The sequence below is a fragment of the Brachyhypopomus gauderio genome, chromosome 10 (genome assembly GCF_052324685.1).
Source record: "Brachyhypopomus gauderio isolate BG-103 chromosome 10, BGAUD_0.2, whole genome shotgun sequence".
Lineage (NCBI taxonomy): Eukaryota > Metazoa > Chordata > Actinopteri > Gymnotiformes > Hypopomidae > Brachyhypopomus > Brachyhypopomus gauderio.
In genome coordinates this window covers 3,441,845-3,460,944 of record NC_135220.1, presented here as the reverse complement: position 1 = coordinate 3,460,944, position 19,100 = coordinate 3,441,845, and the positions used below count along the sequence as shown (strand labels likewise).

At 44.1% G+C, this 19,100-nt stretch overlaps 1 protein-coding gene across 7 annotated transcripts in view; it reads left to right on the top strand.

The window, feature by feature from the left end:
- Nucleotides 1–18,861, top strand: part of iqsec1a (IQ motif and Sec7 domain ArfGEF 1a) — an 89,269-nt gene extending 70,408 nt beyond the window's left edge. For 6 of the 7 annotated variants that reach the window (XM_077018771.1, XM_077018772.1, XM_077018776.1 and 3 more), the window contains 11 exons: nt 1,606–1,767; nt 2,384–2,506; nt 4,032–4,198; nt 4,462–4,601; nt 6,879–6,908; nt 7,572–7,697; nt 7,886–7,985; nt 8,364–8,525; nt 10,537–10,716; nt 12,746–12,795; nt 15,279–18,861. In XM_077018771.1, the coding sequence (XP_076874886.1) occupies nt 1,606–1,767; nt 2,384–2,506; nt 4,032–4,198; nt 4,462–4,601; nt 6,879–6,908; nt 7,572–7,697; nt 7,886–7,985; nt 8,364–8,525; nt 10,537–10,716; nt 12,746–12,795; nt 15,279–15,839 (1,801 nt within the window). In that variant the 3' untranslated portion in view covers nt 15,840–18,861. The remainder of the gene's footprint in view (nt 1–1,605; nt 1,768–2,383; nt 2,507–4,031; nt 4,199–4,461; nt 4,602–6,878; nt 6,909–7,571; nt 7,698–7,885; nt 7,986–8,363; nt 8,526–10,536; nt 10,717–12,745; nt 12,796–15,278) is intronic. The other variant, XM_077018778.1, reaches the window with a different exon arrangement.
- The last annotated feature ends 239 nt before the right edge of the window (nt 18,862–19,100 follow it).

Below are 19,100 nucleotides of genomic sequence, written 5' to 3'. Positions count from 1 at the left end.
TGAAGTTCACCTCTTTGACAGTCTGATGGTTTGATAGTTATTTAATTACTCAGTTAGGTGATTCTCTTTAAATATGTTGGAGTGACTAAATTGATAACAGTGAGCCAAACTCTTTTCTATATGCTTTAATAGTGAGTCTTGCTTTGAGACTGGGAACTAACCACATTTCTTTTGAAATGGTCTTATTGTTTCAACTTTATTTAATGGGTGTCCTCGGGTTATATTTTGGAAACCATATGAGTGTCTTTCTTTCAACTGCAAATACATGAGAATTATTCTTTATGTACCATGACACAGCCCAGATAATGTAGCTATTCAGCCAAATGCCAGTCTTAATAAGTCCCTGGTGGTAGAAGGCCTGGGGTGACGTCTGGATTCTCTGTAATCATACTGTGGATTTATGGCGGGAAAAATGCTGATTGCTTGTTGCAATCAGAAAAATAACACAAAGCCCTTATTCCATGTGCACAGATGTGATAGATTCACAGATGTCACAGAGGCACATCTGTCAAAAGCTTGCAGGGGCTCCACAAACCTACCTTACTCACAGTCTGCAGGCTTTCCAGGCGCTATGAATGCAGGCTCTGTCTGTCTCTGTCGAATACCGAGAAGACAGAAAACATGCAGAAAGACCTGCCTTGTCACAACCTTGGCTTAACTTCACTAGAATACGAAAAAAACTTCCATGCATGTCAGACGTGTTTGTTTTAAAACAGCAGGATTGATTCTCTAACAGCATGAGCTTTATGGTGATTGACATCAAACAAATTAAACCACTAGATGCTAGATGAACAGTAAAATAAGGAAACACACTTTGATCTCAGCGAAGGGGAACTAAAGTGTTTATGAACTGCAAACATCAGACGACCTCTCCCTTTAGGGTGAGGAAAGTTGTCTAAAAGCATTTTGAATTGCTTTGCTCTCTGAATACACATGCAGTTAGGAGAATGTACTGCCCATACGCAGGACTTTAGTGTACAGGTCATGTCTCGCTGGATTCTGTGTGAAAGTCCGGTTTCCTTCAGAGACGGAAAGGAATTATATAAAATGTGTGTGGAAAAGCTCATTTTGTATAAGTATTGCAATGTATCACAGTATAAAAATGTTGAAATGATCTAATTTTGGTTTAATTGCATAATGGAGCTAAAACAGAAAGCGAGCAACTATAATTGATCATAATTAATGGATATGCAAATTTTTTTCCTTTTCTGTTTTGTAACGTAAGCGGTATTTTGTAATTGTGACTATTGGTGTTTTCTTAATGAATGTGAGTGAATCTGCAGTTACGGAGTGTATTTCTGTGGGAAGGTATTCACTCCTCCCTCCTCTGCAGCTCAGACTTAGGGGAATGCTCTTCCACACAACACCACCATATGTTCCTAATTATTTTTCACACCTAGGTCTGCCCTAGGTGAGGGGCTTTTTAGAGCATAACACACCAAATGGTTTATTTTTTCCTCATTTAGTTTTTGTTTCGAGGGCTTTAACCTTCTTACACTTCCCGCTTCCCTTGGAGTGTTTCTCGTGTTACACGGGGAAAACATCGTGGTTTGTGTGTGGATGGGTGGCACGAAGTCCACAGAAAATCTGTTGATTCGTTTTCAGAAAGCCAGAGAAAGGTGTTCAGTACCTGACTGAGAGAGGATTTGTTCCGGACACACCTGTGGGCGTGGCCCACTTCCTGCTTCAGAGGAAGGGGCTGAGCCGCCAGATGATTGGCGAGTTCCTAGGCAACCGGCAGAAGCAGTTCAACAGGGATGTTTTAGAGTAAGTGTTTCTTTAACCTTGGGGAATGTATGTTATATCTATCAGAGCTGAATGCACAAATACATATACTGGCTATTTAAAGTACGGTAGTGTTTTACCTTTAAAATGTTAAGTCCCTTCTCAGCTATCTGTGGTTGCCTCTTTAATGTTCTGTACTTTCAGATTTCAGAACTGTTAGGACACTGTCTGTGAAAGTGGTCCACTTTGTGTTCCCTGAGGATTCATGCTTGTCTGTGCAGACAGTCTCTTTATCCAGTCAAACCGTGTATGACTAATTAGGTCCAACTTTTTCAGGAAATGAATTCATCTCCTCAGCTGACAGCTGTTCTCACACTTTCCACGCTACATAGATCACACACACACACACACACACACACACACACACACACACACACACACACACACACACACACACACACACACACACACACACACTCATTACAGACTACCTGCCTCAGTAGTGACAAGTACCTGCAAGATAATCTGGCTGATAAAGCCTGAGGCAAACCAGATCCTTCATGCTGACTGTTCCTGATTGATTCTGTTCCTCATAAACATGCATCACCACGACTAATACTGAAACTGATCTGTGTTGTGTTTTATGGAACTGTTCTAGCTGTGTGGTGGATGAGATGGATTTCTCAGGGATGGAGCTGGATGAAGCTCTCAGAAAGTTCCAGGCTCACATCCGTGTCCAGGGAGAGGCCCAGAAGGTCGAACGCCTGATTGAGGCTTTCAGGTGTGGGGCGACTCACTTCACTCACTCACACATGCTTCACGGCTCGACTACTAAGGAGCAGGCACAGTTATTCCCATGAGAGTCTTAATCATCAGTATTAGGGCTGCACAATATATGATTTGTTCATTGATATCATCATATTGCAGTACACTGCCTTTAATTACATATTAAATATTTATGAACATCAGTTGATTGCAGGAGTGTACACTGAGTACAACAGCCAGCCAACAGGTGGTGATCGTTCAGGACATTGAGAGGCCTAGGTCCCTAATCCAGTGCCTTGTTTTCAGTGTTATTGTGTGGTTTGGTTGGTTTTGGATTTAAATGTAAACAGTGAAAGTGTAACAGCTAGCTAGAACTATTAAAACAGCAGGGAGTATAATGGATAAGCTGCAAAGGCACTTGTGTGACCTGCGAACTGTAAGACTGTAGCTGTACTGAACAACACCAACCTCCCTAATCTAACTGAGAGATCACTGTGCTGATATAACAGGGATCACTGTGCTGATATAACCGGGATCACTGTGCTGATATAACTGAGAGATCACTGTGTTGATATAACTGAGAGATCACTGTGCTGATATAACAGGGATCACTGTGCTGATATAACAGGGATCACTGTGCTGATATAACCGGGATCACTGTGCTGATATAACAGGGATCACTGTGCTGATATAACAGGGATCACTGTGCTGATATAACAGGGATCACTGTGCTGATATAACTGAGAGATCACTGTGTTGATATAACTGAGAGATCACTGTGCTGATATAACTGAGAGATCACTGTGCTGATATAACTGAGAGATCACTGTGCTGATATAACTGAGAGATCACTGTGCTGATATAACTGAGAGATCACTGTGCTGATATAACTGAGAGATCACTGTGCTGATATTTAGAGATCACTGTGCTGATATAACTGGGATCACTGATACAACAATGTCTAGAAGTACTGAAGTTCAGAAGCTGCTCTAAATCTGCTCTGAAGCTGCTCTAAATCTGTTCTGAAGCTGCTCTAAATCTGCTCTAAATCTGCTTTAAATCTGTTCTGAAGCTGCTCTAAATCTGCTCTGAAGCTGTTCTGAAGCTGCTCTAAATCTGCTCTGAAGCTGCTCTAAATCTGCTCTGAAGCTGCTCTAAATCTGCTCTGAAGCTGCTCTAAATCTGCTCTAAATCTGCTCTGAAGCTGTTCAGAAGCTGCTCTAAATCTGCTCTGAAGCTGCTCTAAATCTGCTCTGAAGCTGTTCAGAAGCTGCTCTAAATCTGTTCTGAAGCTGCTCTGAAGCTGTTCTGAAGCTGCTCTAAATCTGCTCTGAAGCTGTTCTGAAGCTGCTCTGAAGCTGCTCTAAATCTGCTCTGAAGCTGCTCTAAATATGCTCTGAAGCTGTTCTGAAGCTGTTCTGAAGCTGCTCTGAAGCTGCTCTAAATCTGTTCTGAAGCTGCTCTAAATCTGCTCTAAATCTGCTCTGAAGCTGCTCTAAATCTGTTCTGAAGCTGTTCTGAAGCTGCTCTGTCTTTCTCAGTCAACGCTACTGCATCTGCAACCCGGGCGTGGTACGGCAGTTCCGAAACCCGGACACCATCTTCATCCTGGCTTTTGCCATCATCCTGCTCAACACAGACATGTACAGCCCTAATGTGAAACCTGAGCGTAAGATGAAGCTGGAGGACTTTGTGAAGAACCTTCGAGGTGAGCGACACAACGGCCACAAAAGCTTGATGTTACTAAAGGGCCTTTTAGTTCAAGCTGATCAAAGTATCTGATCAATCATAGATGATCAGAGAATATTTTAATTTAGATTATTTTATTAAGGCTAGGTTACTTTATTAGGAATATGCACTTGGGTTCAATTCTGAATAACTGGCCTGTGAATTGGAAATGGTCGTCCTTGCTGTAATCCGTGTGTAAGGTGTGGATTCAGGTTTGCCATGTTTTGTGTGTGTGTCACTTAGGCGTTGATGATGGTGAGGACATTCCTCGTGAGATGCTGATTGGCATATATGAGCGCATTCGGCAGAAGGAACTGAAGACCAATGAGGACCATGTGTCTCAGGTTCAGAAGGTGGAGAAACTCATCGTTGGGAAGAAGCCAGTAAGTGCTACTGTGCTATAAACAGTCGAGCTGCATCTCCCACTGTTTTGCTTTAATTCTGTAATCCCGCAAGCCACATCCGAACCCACTGAAGGGGCACTTCTTAGGTCTTTGTGTTTGGAACATTTACCCTTATCCGAGGCAAAAATACTGTGACTAAGCTGTTCTGAGATAAGCTACTCATAATGAACTTATTGTATAACAGTTGAGGTATGTGTTCCTGGGAGTGGAGGTGAGGTGATTATTAAGGGGACACTCGTGATTAGTGAGAGGGTTGTCTCTAATTGGATGGCTTTAACTAGTGCGAAGGGGGCCTTGACTAATGTGAGTTGCAGCCTTCACTAGTGAGAGGGCGGTCGTGGTTAGTGTGAGGGCAACCATGTGATGATTAGTGCGAGGACAGCCGTGATAAGTGAGCGGGCGGTCGTGTGGTCTTGATTAGTGCAAGGGCAGTCGGGTGGTCGTGATTAGTGTGAGGGCGGCTGTGATTAGTGCCAGGGCGGCTGTGTGGTCGTGATTAGTGAGAGGGCGGCTGTGTGGTCGTGATTAGTGCGAGGGCGGCTGTGTGGTCGTGATTAGTGCGAGGGCGGCTGTGTGGTCGTGATTAGTGCGAGGGTGGCTGTGTGGTCGTGATTAGTGCGAGGGCGGCTGTGTGGTCGTGATTAGTGCGAGGGCGGCTGTGTGGTCTTGATTAGTGCGAGGGCGGCTGTGTAGTCATGATTAGTGCGAGGGCAGCTGTGTAGTCATGATTAGTGCGAGGGCAGCTGTGTGGTCGTCAGAGCCGGCCCTGACCAATGTGGTGCCCTAGGCGAGATTTTGGTTGGTGCCCCCTGTATCATCAATCATCGGGTTGATTGTGTCACTATTAAAGAAACAAATAAAAAGCAAATGCCTTAAATTTATTACCATATAACAAGCAATAAATATAAAGGTGTTGCACAAAAAATATTTTTTAACTATTTTACATAACGTAGTGCAGAGAACAACTTTTAAATATGAATAATAAATAAAAAAAATAAATTAAAAACAACAACTACCACCAGTGCAAATCAGGGCAATTTGCCTACTGCAACATTATTATTTCAAAAGTGCATCCGCAATGAACAGAGGAGCATATGTGTGTTTTAGTATATATTTATTTTAAGCTAAGCTAATCATAGCACCTACTAGGATTGGGCAGTATGATGACAGTGGCGGTTTTCACTAAGATCATACAGAGGGGAAAAAGCCACAATGACGATTGAGTGTTAGTTGTGAGTCAAGCGAGCTGGTTTCAAAGAAAAACACAACAGCTACAGATTGGCAACATTTTGGATTTGTTTCAAATAAAAAAGAGAGACCATTGGAGCACGCCCCCACGATTCTAATTCGATAATATGATTGGTTGATAAAACTGCCAATCTATAATAAAAGCTCTCAATGTAAAAGGGCCTTTCTCTCTTTTACCTAGAAACAACGGTGTGAAATATTCTGATTGGTTGATTTTTTTATTTCACCGCTGAGGTTTTTTTCAAGCACAAGTACGAAACGTGGATTTGAAAGCCGATATATAGGAAAAATACAAATTATTGGTGAAGCGTTATTAACATATATTACATATAATAGATAAAGCATCCTTTTTAATATCAATTAACCTTCAGAGAAGGCGTTGAAGTCCCTGACGCTTCGCCAATGGTATAGTGTTAATTCACCACATATTACCATTATATTACCTGCTTTTTGCCGCCTTTCCTCCTCCATGTTTCTCATTTTTCTACCCTGGGCACCAGAGGACTTCTGCCTTTTTGACGTCTTTACAGGGAGATGTCACTCACTCTGTGAGCCTGACTGGTGCTTGTCTCCTACACTCCTTCTCTCTGCCGTCTCTCGTGGACGTGACCAGGGCACCACTCATGCTCATCAGGAGCACTAACCTAAGGGCTTATTAATTATTAACATTATTAAGACTACGGCTTGCTTTAAAGTCACAGTTATTATGCTTCCTGTGGCCAGTTTTAACTGATCTGTAAGCAAACAAAGTGATTAAAGATGATGAGGATGTATTTTGAGCATCAGTGATCCAAAATAATCCCGTTCTTCCAATGTCCTGATTGTTCACCTTTTGTAAATGCAGGACGATTGAGTCACAGCTTCACGTTCAGATGTTGTACTGCAGTGTTTGTTTCAGACGTGTGATGTCGCACATCACCCTTTACCACAGATGTAATAAACATGTGCAGAACATCTGCGTCTGTAAAGCAGCAATAGAAGAAACATCACTGGTTTCTTGTTTTGCAGATTGGCTCTCTTCATCATGGCTTGGGATGTGTAAGTTTTCTCTCTAATGTCTTCCACATAACACATAAGCACAGCTTCTTACCAGTACCGAGGAATGTCACGACCTGGGACAGGGATGTTAGCATATTGGGCAAAGCAGCTATGAGCTTAGCCCAAACATCACACGATTGCTAATTCCAAAATACACATCGATCCTGTGTGCACAAAGCTCTACGGCAGAATGGTCAGCTGAGCGTGTAGCTCTGCGGCTCGGTCAGTAACAGTTCACTCCATGGTGGTGATGCACTGCCTGCCGTGCACACAGGAAGCTGACGGTGCACGCAGCAGGCCGGAAGGTCACGAGCCTGTTTGCTTCCGCAGCTCTTGGTTAGCGCCTGCTGAAGGCGTGAATGCCTGCCGGGCCATTCGGGCTTCCTGCAGATGTTTTGGTAGAGTTCCTTATTCATATTGGTTGAGTCACGCAGATTAGGGTAAGAACTGTAAATCTATAAATGATTGTGTAGCATCTCTCTGGTGTTGGAGTTCACCGGAGGAGATTAAATACAAGCAGTCAGTACGTAGAAGCTTCGGGTGTATAATATATCTTGTGTGTGCGTGTGCGTGTGCGTGTGCGTGTGCGTGTGTGTGTGTGTGTGTGTGTGTGTGTGTGTGTGTGTGTGTGTGTGTGTGTGTGTGTGTGTGTGTGAAATGTAGGTGCTGTCTCTACCCCATCGCAGGCTGGTGTGTTATTGTCGTCTGTTTGAAGTGCCAGACCCTAACAAACTGCAGAAGTTGGGTCTGCATCAGCGTGAGATCTTCCTCTTCAATGACCTCCTGGTGGTGAGAGCTCTCTCTGTCACACACACACACACACACACACAAACACACACACACGCACACGACGCTATTGTGGAGCCTAAGCCTTGGACGGTAGATTATCCTGCGGGTGCACGTCATTGGTGCATGTGTTTGGAGAGATCCAGAGACCTGATCTGTTCACGCTCTCCTGGCCTTCTGTGGCTTTGCAGGTAACCAAAATTTTCCAGAAGAAGAAGAACTCCGTAACCTACAGCCTCAGACAGTCCTTCTCCCTGTATGGAATGCAAGTTATGTTCTTTGAGAACCAGTGTAAGTCATGGAAGCCTTTATGATACAATAGAATGCTTTATAATGCTTTATAACCATGGCAAGGCACCACCACACACTTGTGACAGGGAACACATGTATAGTGCAGTAAATTGCACTGAATGTAATAGTGGAATGTAGGAGTGGCTGTAACACTAATAATGTAACAGTAACTCTTTTTTTGTGTCTAGCCTTTTCACATTTTGTGTAATTCCTGGCCCACTTCATGCAATAATTGTGTTTTTAGCCCATGTTAGTTTTTTTCTCTTTATCTCTGAGGTGTGTTTCAGGCAGTCTGGCCTCAAACAGTTGACGTGGACAGTCACTCCAGTGTGATGGTCTCTTGTAGCCAGTCATCCTGCTGTGTTCTCATGCCATTAGATTACCCCAACGGAATACGGCTCACGTCCGCCGTCCCAGGGACCGACACCAAGGTCCTGATCAACTTCAACGCTCCCAACCCCCAAGACCGGAAGAAGTTCACAGATGATCTTCGGGAGTCGATCGCTGAGGTTCAGGAAATGGAAAAGTACCGGATCGAGTGTAGGCACCTTCTTTACTCACCATTACTCAGCTCTGTTCAGATACCTGTTATTAGGATAGGCCTGTAGGCACCTTCAACCTAGACTTAAAGATTGAGACTGTGTCAGAGTCCCGGACGCATTCTGGAAGATTGTTCCAAAGCTGGGCGACCCCTGCTGTTACCTTATTAATTGTTGGAACTAATAAGAGGCCAGCACCCTGTGATCTTAGTGGACGTGGGGGTTCATAATAGGAAATAAGTTCCTGGAGGTATTCAGGAGCAAGCCCATGCAGTGCTTTATAAGTCAGTAGAAGAATTTTAAATCAATATGGAATTTAACTGGGAGCCAATGCAGGGCTGATGGGACTGGTCTGATATGAACGAATTTTCTAGATCTAGTCAGAACTCTGGCTGCGGCATTTTGAACGATTTGAAGTTTATTTAGATTCCTATATGAGCATCCTGACAGTAATGAGTTACAGTAGTCTAATCTGGAGCTAACAAAGGCATGCACCAATTTTTCTGCATCATGCTGTGATGATGCATTTCTTAACTTGGCAATGTTGCGGAGATGTAGAAAAGCTATTCTAGTAGTATTATCTATGTATTTATCAAATGATAGGTCAGAGTCGAGTATGACACTGAGATTCTTGGCTACTGTGCCAGATGTAATGGGGTAGTCTGCGAGATTAAGCATTAGATATGGTATTTTCTGTCTTGCGGCCTTTGGGCCCAGAAGGAGAACTTCTGTTTTGTGCTCATTTAGTTGGAGGAAGTATAGAGACATCCAGCATTTAACATTAGCATTTTACGCAGGCCTCAATTTTTCCTAAACTGTGTTTGTCATCAGGTTTGGCTGATGTATAATGTTGAGTGTCATCTGCATAGCAGTGAAAATTGACACCATGTTTGCTTATAACTATGCCCAATGGTAGCATATATAATGTAAATAATAGTGGTCCTAAGATGGAGCCTTGTGGGACCCCATATTTCACTTTTGTACATTTGGACAGAATATTATTGAGCTCTATAAATTGATTATTTAAGTAAGAGTAAAACCATGAAAGGGCTGTGCCTGAGATTCCAACCCAGCGTTCTAACTGTTCTAGCAAGATCCTGTGATCTATTGTGTCGAAAGCTGGACAAAGATCAAGAAGCACTACCAGAGATACATAGCCTTGTTCTGAGGCAAGGAGGCGATAATTTGTTACTTTAACTAGGGCTGTGTCAGTATTGTGGTGGGGCCTAAATCCAGCTTGGAACTTTTCAAATATGTGATTCCTATGCAGATATGAGCATCATTGCTGGGCTACAGCTTTTTCTATGATCTTGGAATTGTACTCAGCTCTGTTCAGATACGTGTTATTAGGATAGGCCTTCTCACACCAGAGCTAAAAGGAGCTTTACAGAAAAACTGATCTATAACACACACACACACACACACGCATACAGACGCTCACACACAGAGATGCACACACACACACACACACACACACACACACACACACACACACACACACACACACACACTCATAGGTCATGTAAACGCAAGTCCAAGGTCACATGTGGACCACATTATTCAGCACGTGACCACAGTGTGTCCATGTCGAGCGCTGGTGGGCCGGCCGCTCTACGGACAGACACGGGTGCCCCACTGGTGCAGAGCTGTAGGCTTCTCGCTCTCGCCAGGATAACATAAACAATATCAAGTCAGTGCAGCTTGAAATGGTAGAAATAAAGACGGCTCAGCCCAAGCACTGGATGTAGCGTGAGTTCAACCTTTTTATGGCTGCAGTCAGATCCCTGGTGTGCATTTACGATCGCTGGTACACCTCGTATTGCCGTTCGGTTTTCTGCATTTTGACCGTACCACTATACTCCACGCAGTCAAGACAGCTGAAGTTTGGCGTCTGCTGTACTTTAGCACCCCCTGGTGGCTGTAATCTATCATTCTGTCTTTGCTTGTGGAAAAAATGGTTACGTCTAACTACACTGTACCTTGCCCTCGTGTACTTGTTTGTGTGTGTGTAGCCGAGCTGGAGAAGCAGAAAGGTGTAGTAAGACCCAGCATGTCCCAGAGCATGTCGGGCCTGAAGAAAGAGGCGGGCAACGGGACCATGAGCCGCGCCAGTCTGGACGATTCCTACGCCATGGGGGAGGGGCTAAAGCGGAGCGCGCTCAGTAGCTCTCTGCGGGACCTGTCTGAAGCCGGTGAGTGTTTGGTGTGGTGCCAACAGCCTGTACAACAGGACGTCTGCAATGTCTTCATATGTACATTTGTGCCACGGTGATCAGATGGTCTTCATTAAAAGTTTATACATTGTGTGGTGTGTATTATTGGGCTTCCATTAAGGGTGTATAGAGGAATTAAAGAGATTATTTGGCATGTATAGATATTTATATTCATATGTGCTATAATGCCTTGGATTATTGTAGTCTTATTATCCCTCTGTTTAGTGCAATAAAATGGATTAACATGAATTATGTACCCAAATACCATAATGGTTAACAGCATGTGTTGTATAGTACATAGGTTCCCAGAGTATGGTTTTGTCTTTGCTTAAATGTTCTAACGAGATCAGTAAACACGATTAAGTACTAAAATATTATTTGGATATGGAAAAATATGTCTGTACCAGGGATAAACCAAATTGATATGTATACTTTGGACATGTAGAGAGAGACATGATATCATATATGAATACATATCTGTCTAAATCAGGCTTAATGTTTGATTTGTGTGTAATTAGTCAAACATCTCTTCTTAATAGTTTGACTGGTTCCATGCTAGATTCACATAGACTAAAATGAAAATGTAACTGACTCCATTTTGATTCTCCTGTTGTTCCCATAACATTCCATATTTTGTTGTATCCTAAACTTTATTTTATTATGGTGTTTCATAGTTAAAAGCTTAACTGGTGAATCATCAGTCTCATGCATCAATGACGCAGTAACCAACTGACTATAATGTTGATCTGATCAAAAGCACTTGAAGTGATTCAGGACTTTGCTGTATGCAGATGTGTTATGTTAAATCTAACATACGCATGTCTGTGTTGCTTTTTATTTCAAATGACTATACATTTCATAAATATATTTAATGTTTTTTAAATGTGTTTTGACCAATAATACTTTACATTTCAGCATAAAGCCAAGATAAAAAAAAAGGCATCTCCAAAAAGATATCTCCAAGTGCTAGAATATTTTTGATCCTGGTTCAATTTTTGCTGTCAGTTGGCCATCAGAAATGATGGAATGAAATCCATAAAATGAATCAGATTCATAGTGAAACAAAATCCATTTGTATTCTTATTTTCCATCGATTTACACCCCCCCTCCCCCCAAGAAATACTAACATTCTAGTTTAACAAGGTGTTGTGTCCCGAACTGTTCCTTCCTCATCCGCCACTCAGTCCTGGTTATCCGACATCACAGATGAGGTCCTTCACTTGAAGCTGCTACTGCAGTGTGTGGCATGAATTGTAATCAGTCATGTGTATGGAGTACTGTTTCATCCCTAGCCCCGCCTCCTCTCGCCCCTGGATTTATGGGTAGTTAGCCCCTGCTCATGCAGTTTTGCTCCAGCCCAGTGTGTGTGCGCAGACGTGCTTCTGGCTCTCAGTCATGTGTCCATTGGCTGCCATGTTTTCTGAGTGTGTGCCATGTATCGTTGGAGCTTGTGTGGTTCATTCTCAGGCAGTAGAAGAATGTGTTTAGCACAGGACGACCACACACACAGCAGCTCTGCACGCTCTTACTCCCAAATGCAGTCAGAAATCCAAATATTTTTATTCTGAGACACAGAGATTTCTCTGACCCCGAGTCATTTCTCTTTGAACTAATGCACATTTTTTTTTACCATGGAATACAGGATTCAATCAGTAGTAAACAAAAACCAAAGTGCAAATCATTCCATTATCATAAGAACTACATCAGAAATCGTCTGGGTCTGTGTCTAATCACAGACCACTTACTTAAATCTTTATTTCAAAGATTATTCTGGTTCTAGAGTATTGCACTCCTTAGTAATGCCTGCTATACAGCTCCACTGCCCTCCACTCCCTCAACTTCCATCCCTGTTCACCCTATAAAGACACTCAAGTAGGCTTGCTGTGTGCTCACGTGTCCCTTTGGCGCCCCCTAGAGCCAAGGGATGTGTACCACCACTAGCTCCTCCCCCCTCCACCATAAGGTGTGACGGCCATGTCTAATCTGTGGTATTGCATGTCTCGGGCAGGCAAGCGCGGGCGTCGCACCAGTGCAGGATCACTAGACAGCAATATGGAAGTAAGTAGGACCCAGCAGACGTCTAGTCACTGACTCTATGTTGACATGCACTTTAAAAACCAAAGCTCAAACAAACAAAAACAACCAACCCCGAACGTTTACTGTTTATGTTCTTACACTTTCTTACGCTTCATAGTTTCCGGCGAGTTCATCCCTTACATTCTTCTGTTTTTGGTTTCCACATGAACTCGATTATTGATGCCTAACCCGCCTGCCTGCTCACACGCATGCATGCCTGCTGCTTCCCGGCTGGTGGGTGAGCTGGCGCCATGGCGATGGTCACCCGGTCTGGCGCATGCGCTGCACTAACCGTCCACAACCGTTCCGCTTCTTTGTCCCATCCCACCGTGTCTTGAGCCCGGTTTCCTGCGGCTGCGGTTCACACTTCATCACGGAGTGAGGCTGTTTCACCGGCTACAGTGCCGGTTGTCCCTCGGGAGAAGCACAGGGATCACATCTGTAGTGACCTGCTGAGAAACGGCCTCAGCCCCACGGCGTTCCGCTCACACTGGACCAACACGCACCCTGAATCTAATCCAGAAGGATGTGGATTTCATAAGCACACATTTTTTCAGGTCATTCTTCATTCCATCGTCTTTCACGACCTTTTTACATTAGCCGACATGTTTGGGAACGTCTGGGGTATCGGCACACATTCCGATCTTCATTTGTTAGTTTATGCAAAGGTTGAAAAGGTTGAGGCAAGTGGTGGAGATGCAGTCTGCCAACCCTGCAGTAACGATGCTGAACGCCTGCGGGACTCAACGCTGCTCCTCAGATGAATGTGAACATGTGGACTGAGTTTTTTGCCATTGGTGCCCCTGCATGTGGAAAACCCGCCATCGTCGTCCTAACGAGATGCATGCAAGACTTCTCCCCCAGCCTTGGGCTCCAATGTGTTTCATTATTGTTTTATGTATTTTACCTTTAAAGGAGAATTCTACCCAAAATCTATTATTTCATATCCGATATCTCACCGTGACCGTGGGTTGCAGGAATGTTGGCCAGGATTCCTGATACTTTCCAGGTAGGGGTGAAATAACCCAACAGTAAAGGACAACTGACCTGGCGTGATGGGGTTGTAGAAAGGAGCACAGTAGGACCAGAATGTGTGATGTAGTTTTGGATCCAGATGAAGCCCTGGAAGCATTTGTGGTTACAGAACGTGTTCTGTAAGGTGAAATGCGGTGGGGAACCCCACCTCAACCACAGCATCACATCGCAGAGAGAACAATACGCCAGTAATGTGCACAACACAGTTTTCCCGTCTTTAACACTCCCAATCAAGGTCCCCAGTCTTGGTCCAGCAATTCCCTTTATATTTTAGAAGCTATAATTGACCTATTTTAACCTCAAGAGGGATTTGTTCATTCACACGCAGTGCAGGAGAACCCAAAGAACCACCGTGTAAAATACAACACCAAACTGCAGTATTGTATTAAAAACTGAAGGCCCCGCCAAGATTGGACCATGTCACACTGATCTAGCCAACAATCCATCAGGTGTTTCTGGAGCACAGGAGTGCACAGGAGTTTTCCACCAGACAAACACAGAGGGATTTTCATTCCTGTTAATGTTCCATCCCTCTTTTTAAGTTCACACAAAAAGTGAAAAAGGAAATAACTTCATCTTGCTTCATGTTTCCCCTTGTGGTTTCGTTGCATGCTAATACCACATGTCATCACATCATTCTGCAGTCACACTCCTAATGTCATGAGCCACGTGTGCCGAGGACGCAAACAGCAGACGTGTTCATGAACTGTTTTTCTGTTTTGGAAGGTTATGTAACTGCTTAGTTCCCTAAAAAGGTCCAGATCCTTGTTGAGAAATGACCCAGACACAACCCTCTCAAACAGAGACATCATAAAGACTCATAAAGGACCGTCTCGAGAAGAAACGTCTTGTGGAGAACCTCTGTGTTCTCACTGTTCTCTGCACATTTCTAGTCTGGACTTTAAGAACCTCAGTGCTCAGTACAGGGTCTCAGGTGGATAATCCGGTATTGAATAGTGGTATTTGGGTGGAATGCTCCTTTAAATGTTCTACATGTCACCGTGTCACATCTGTCTACATCATTCAGATGGCTCAGGTTCTTTTATCTGTGTTTATGTTCTACAAAAAACATATATAACAAAACACTTGATGCAGATTGTGTTTATATGTATTTAAAATATATAGATTCTTCTATGCCTTAATTTTTACATACATGGCTAAATCTGTTATCATGCGTTTGAACTGTAATTTCCAATATCGTATTATTTATTAACTTTTTTCCTCTACACCAGTTTTGAACTTCAGTAAGAATAAAGTGTATGAATATGAAAATGCACTTTTTAGTGAGAACCTTTTCAGATCAGGATTAGATTTGATGAGAGTTGAGCACCGAGGGGGTGGGGGTGTGTGTGTGTGGGTGTGTGTGTGTGTGTGGGTAGAGTGGTGTGTATGGACTCATGGGATTCTGCTTGGCCTCTTTCTGCTCACAGGCCTCCATCATTAGCACCCCTCACTTGCGCCGGAGAGTGGGCTCCGCCCGGGAACACCCACCCTGTACCCAGCATCCCGCCCCCAGCCCCGCCCCCTCCCTGCTAGGATCGCTCTTCGGCAGCAAGCGAGGGAAGCCTTTGCCACAAGGCTACCCCCCTCCTCCTCCTCCTCATCCTCCACCTTCAAATCACCCGAATCACCCCACTCTTATCTCCCACAAGCCCCACCCCACCAACCTGCACCACACAGCCCAGGCCCAGGTGGAGGCTCAAGGCCACGCCTACCGTGCACCTCATTGTCCCCTCCCCCAGAACCCTCCACCCTATCACCACCATCACCACTACCAACCGCCTGCACACACCCCACATGGGCCCCGCCTCTTCCGGCAGCACTCAGGCCACGCCCCTCAGCCGCACCCCCACTCCCGCTCGCATGGTAGCCGCCACTCTCGGTTCTCGCCACGCCTCCATCATCACGGCCACCATCGAGAGCAGCAGGCCGTCAGCTCGGCGCCGGTCGGCACCAAATCCACGCACTGTGGCATTAGCACGGTGGTGTGAGCTCACCCACACCTGCCCCCCACCACCGGAGGCCCCGGTGCCACTCGGAGCCAAACAAACCTCACACGCATCGCATACGTACAGTCACCGTGGACGGCTGCCACACGCCACGAGTTCGAGCGGATTGAGAAGCAGGCAGGACTCCACGTCCCCATCGCCCTCGCCGGGAGACGTCCAGCTCAAACGCGCTGCGTCCTCGGTCTGGACTTCGCACAAGCTGGAGTTTTTAGGGGGGATGCCGACGGGCTGTAGGGTTATGAACTATGAGTCGTGGTTCTTCCGCCTCCGTTCCCCTGCACCCTGCAAAGGCAACCCGGCAGTGGCCAATGTCCTGCTGGGGAGGCCCAGCCCTGGACTGCCTGGTGTCCCTCCAGAGGACCAGAGGCTGCGAGAGACAGGCTGGTACACGATGTCTCCATGTTTTCTCCACAATAGCTCAGTGTAAAAAGTCTCTTAAGACTTGTTCCTTTGTTGTTGTTTTTTTTTGTTTTATCACTCTTCCCACACGTATCTTCAAGAACTTATTTTTATTTCAGAGTGTCTGTTGGTCATTGTAGAATTATTCATGCTTCCTCAGAAGCTTAAACATGAACTCTTCTCCACATGGATGCATAGATCTAGCAGAAAAACGCAGTTGTCAGTCACAAGACTAGTTGTCCTAATACTGTATTTATTGTGGATAACAGCTTTATTTGTTGTCCTGGCAATCATATATAAATGTGCCAATTATCATCGCATATTTACGATGTCAGATGCTCTTCTGTGTGTATGCTGTAATTTATGTAGTAGTATTTAGTAGTGTAATTGCATCCATTGTAAGATGTTCTATGATAATGTAAAAAAAAAAGTATATTCAAAGTTGTTTTTTATATTATGGTTAAATATGTCAAATATAAGTCAAATATTATGGTTACAGGTTCAGTAAAGGTCAGGTGTACCATACAGATATATCAAACAAAGGACAAAAAAAGCTATTTTGGACATTTTTGATGCCTTTGTGATATTACCACAAGCAGAGGGAAGCAGAGGCCTGGACTGTGGACTGGGCTGGGCCTGCTTTGGCCCGCCTAGCTGAACGGAGCTCGGAGACCTCACGCCGGACAGGGCGCTCGCACTGGACAGGGTGCTGAGTCACTTCCCCTGGTGGTTTGCGTGTGTAAACGGTGTGGTGAGGGAAAGTGCAGTGGCTGGCAGTAGCACACAGGCATTAGAGGCGGAGCTGAGAGCAGCGGGCACACGTGGCACACGTGGCAAACGTGGCACACATTGCACATTCTAGAAAGTCAATTATGGGTCCCGAGGTCACTGAGCACTTGGAAGATCTTTTTCTTTACATCTTATACAAACATTATTTTTCAAGACTGGGAAACTACTAGTATTTTACTAATAACAACTAAGCTTTCTTCTCGATTCTGGTTCTTCTTAGGATGCGGTCTGCTGCCGGAGGGTTAAGTAGCTGTTGTTCTGTGCATATTCTGTGGACTTGTGCTCAAGAAGGAGAAGGGCCAGTGACTGAAGTATTTTAATTTCCTTCGTATGTGCAATATATTTGTAATGAGTTTGTGAAGAATCCTATTCTTTCATGCTGAGAGGAAGCAATTTTTTTCCCCCACAATTACAAATACATTTATTTCAGTGGCTTGTTCAGGTGGCACCATAGTCCAGGAGTATAGGTGGCATGTCGAGTGCTCTAGAGTGTTTTGTGTTCGTCCTGTGATTTCATCCTTGGATTAATTCTCCCCCAGTAGAAATCAGTGTTACCTTGGCAATTAAGTGCAATCATCATAGATTATAGGGCGGCAGCTGTTAATCCTTCAAGATATTCAGGTGAATGTTCAAATTATGCAAATGTTTTTTTTCTTCCTTCCAGATAATAAAGTACATTGAAGAGTATGTATGTAGGAGGATGTCATGGATGTGTTTGGTGGGTCCTGCTCAAGCACACGGGACCCTTAGCTTATAGTACCATCAGGAGGCACTGTGAGGCATCACCTGGTGGCACACACACTTTAGCACTGACTGGCGTAACAGGGAGACGTTGAGGGTCCTTCAGTCAGGATGTTCCTTCGTAGGTTCTCCTCGAGTTCCTCTGTCCCTGATGTCATGTGCTGCACCTCCTTTCTGATGCCTCTAGCTCTTGTGCAGCATCCATTATATTGTTTTAGGCAACATATGAAGTATATCTATATTTTTACATAATTCATATATTGTGTCTTTCTTATGTTTAAAAATGTCTTTAAGGAATATTGAGAAAAAATATATATGTTCTACTTATTTTTGACTATTCTTTTGTCATGGAGTTCAAAACCCCAGAAATACACCCCAACCAAACACCCAGAGCATCGTGTTCACTGTGAGCTGACGGACCCTCCGCCTAGAACACTTGTTTCTATTAACCCTTTATTTGTACCCTCGATATTGACCTGTTGTTGCTGTCCTGTACTGCATTGTGTTTTACTGGTGAGGCATGCAGTCTCTTTTTACATGTCTGTAGTAAGCAGAAGAGAGAGAGAGAGATGGAAGACACAAGCAACGATTCCCATTATTGCACAATGGTCCATCTGATGAGGACCCAGCATCGTGTAAATAAGATGTCTAATCCTTTGAATTGTCTAAGTAGCTGAAATAACCATGTGTATCAATATCAAAGCTGTCAGATGACCAGGTGGGGGGAGATGTACTTGTACATAGTGTGCATAGTGTAATTCCTCCTAATGTACCATCCTCGTTTCTAAGGGGGAGTGTGTTGTCATCTCCTCTAAGGGTGATGAAGATGTTTCGTTTTGGTTCATCTCTGCTTCGCTCCAAAGCAGCTGTGATGCTGTGCATTTTAAAAACAGACTGTGGAGAAGGTTCACCGTCTCTCCTGTAGACCCACCAAAGCACTGCTGTCCTTCCGAGCGTGTCTGAGATGAGGATGCTCTCATTCTGATAGACAGTCTGTAAGTGCTTACGGTCTGATCAGTGTAAAACTGTGACAATGTTGAGAAATAAAACAAAATTAAACACACTAAATAGTAAACACTTGCTTTATTTTTCTTACTATGTTTTTTTTATTTCTTGTCCAAATTAACATGAACTATGACTCTCATTTTTGACAAAAAAAACTACATATTATTGGTAAATGCATGATAAAATAGATTTGGTTTAAAAATAGTGTAACAGTGAAATAATTTCATGGTGCAAAACAAAACTGCAAGAAAAAGCAGGCCTAGAAGATTAAGCTCGCCCTTGGTTATCGAGTGACCGTGTATGATGGCC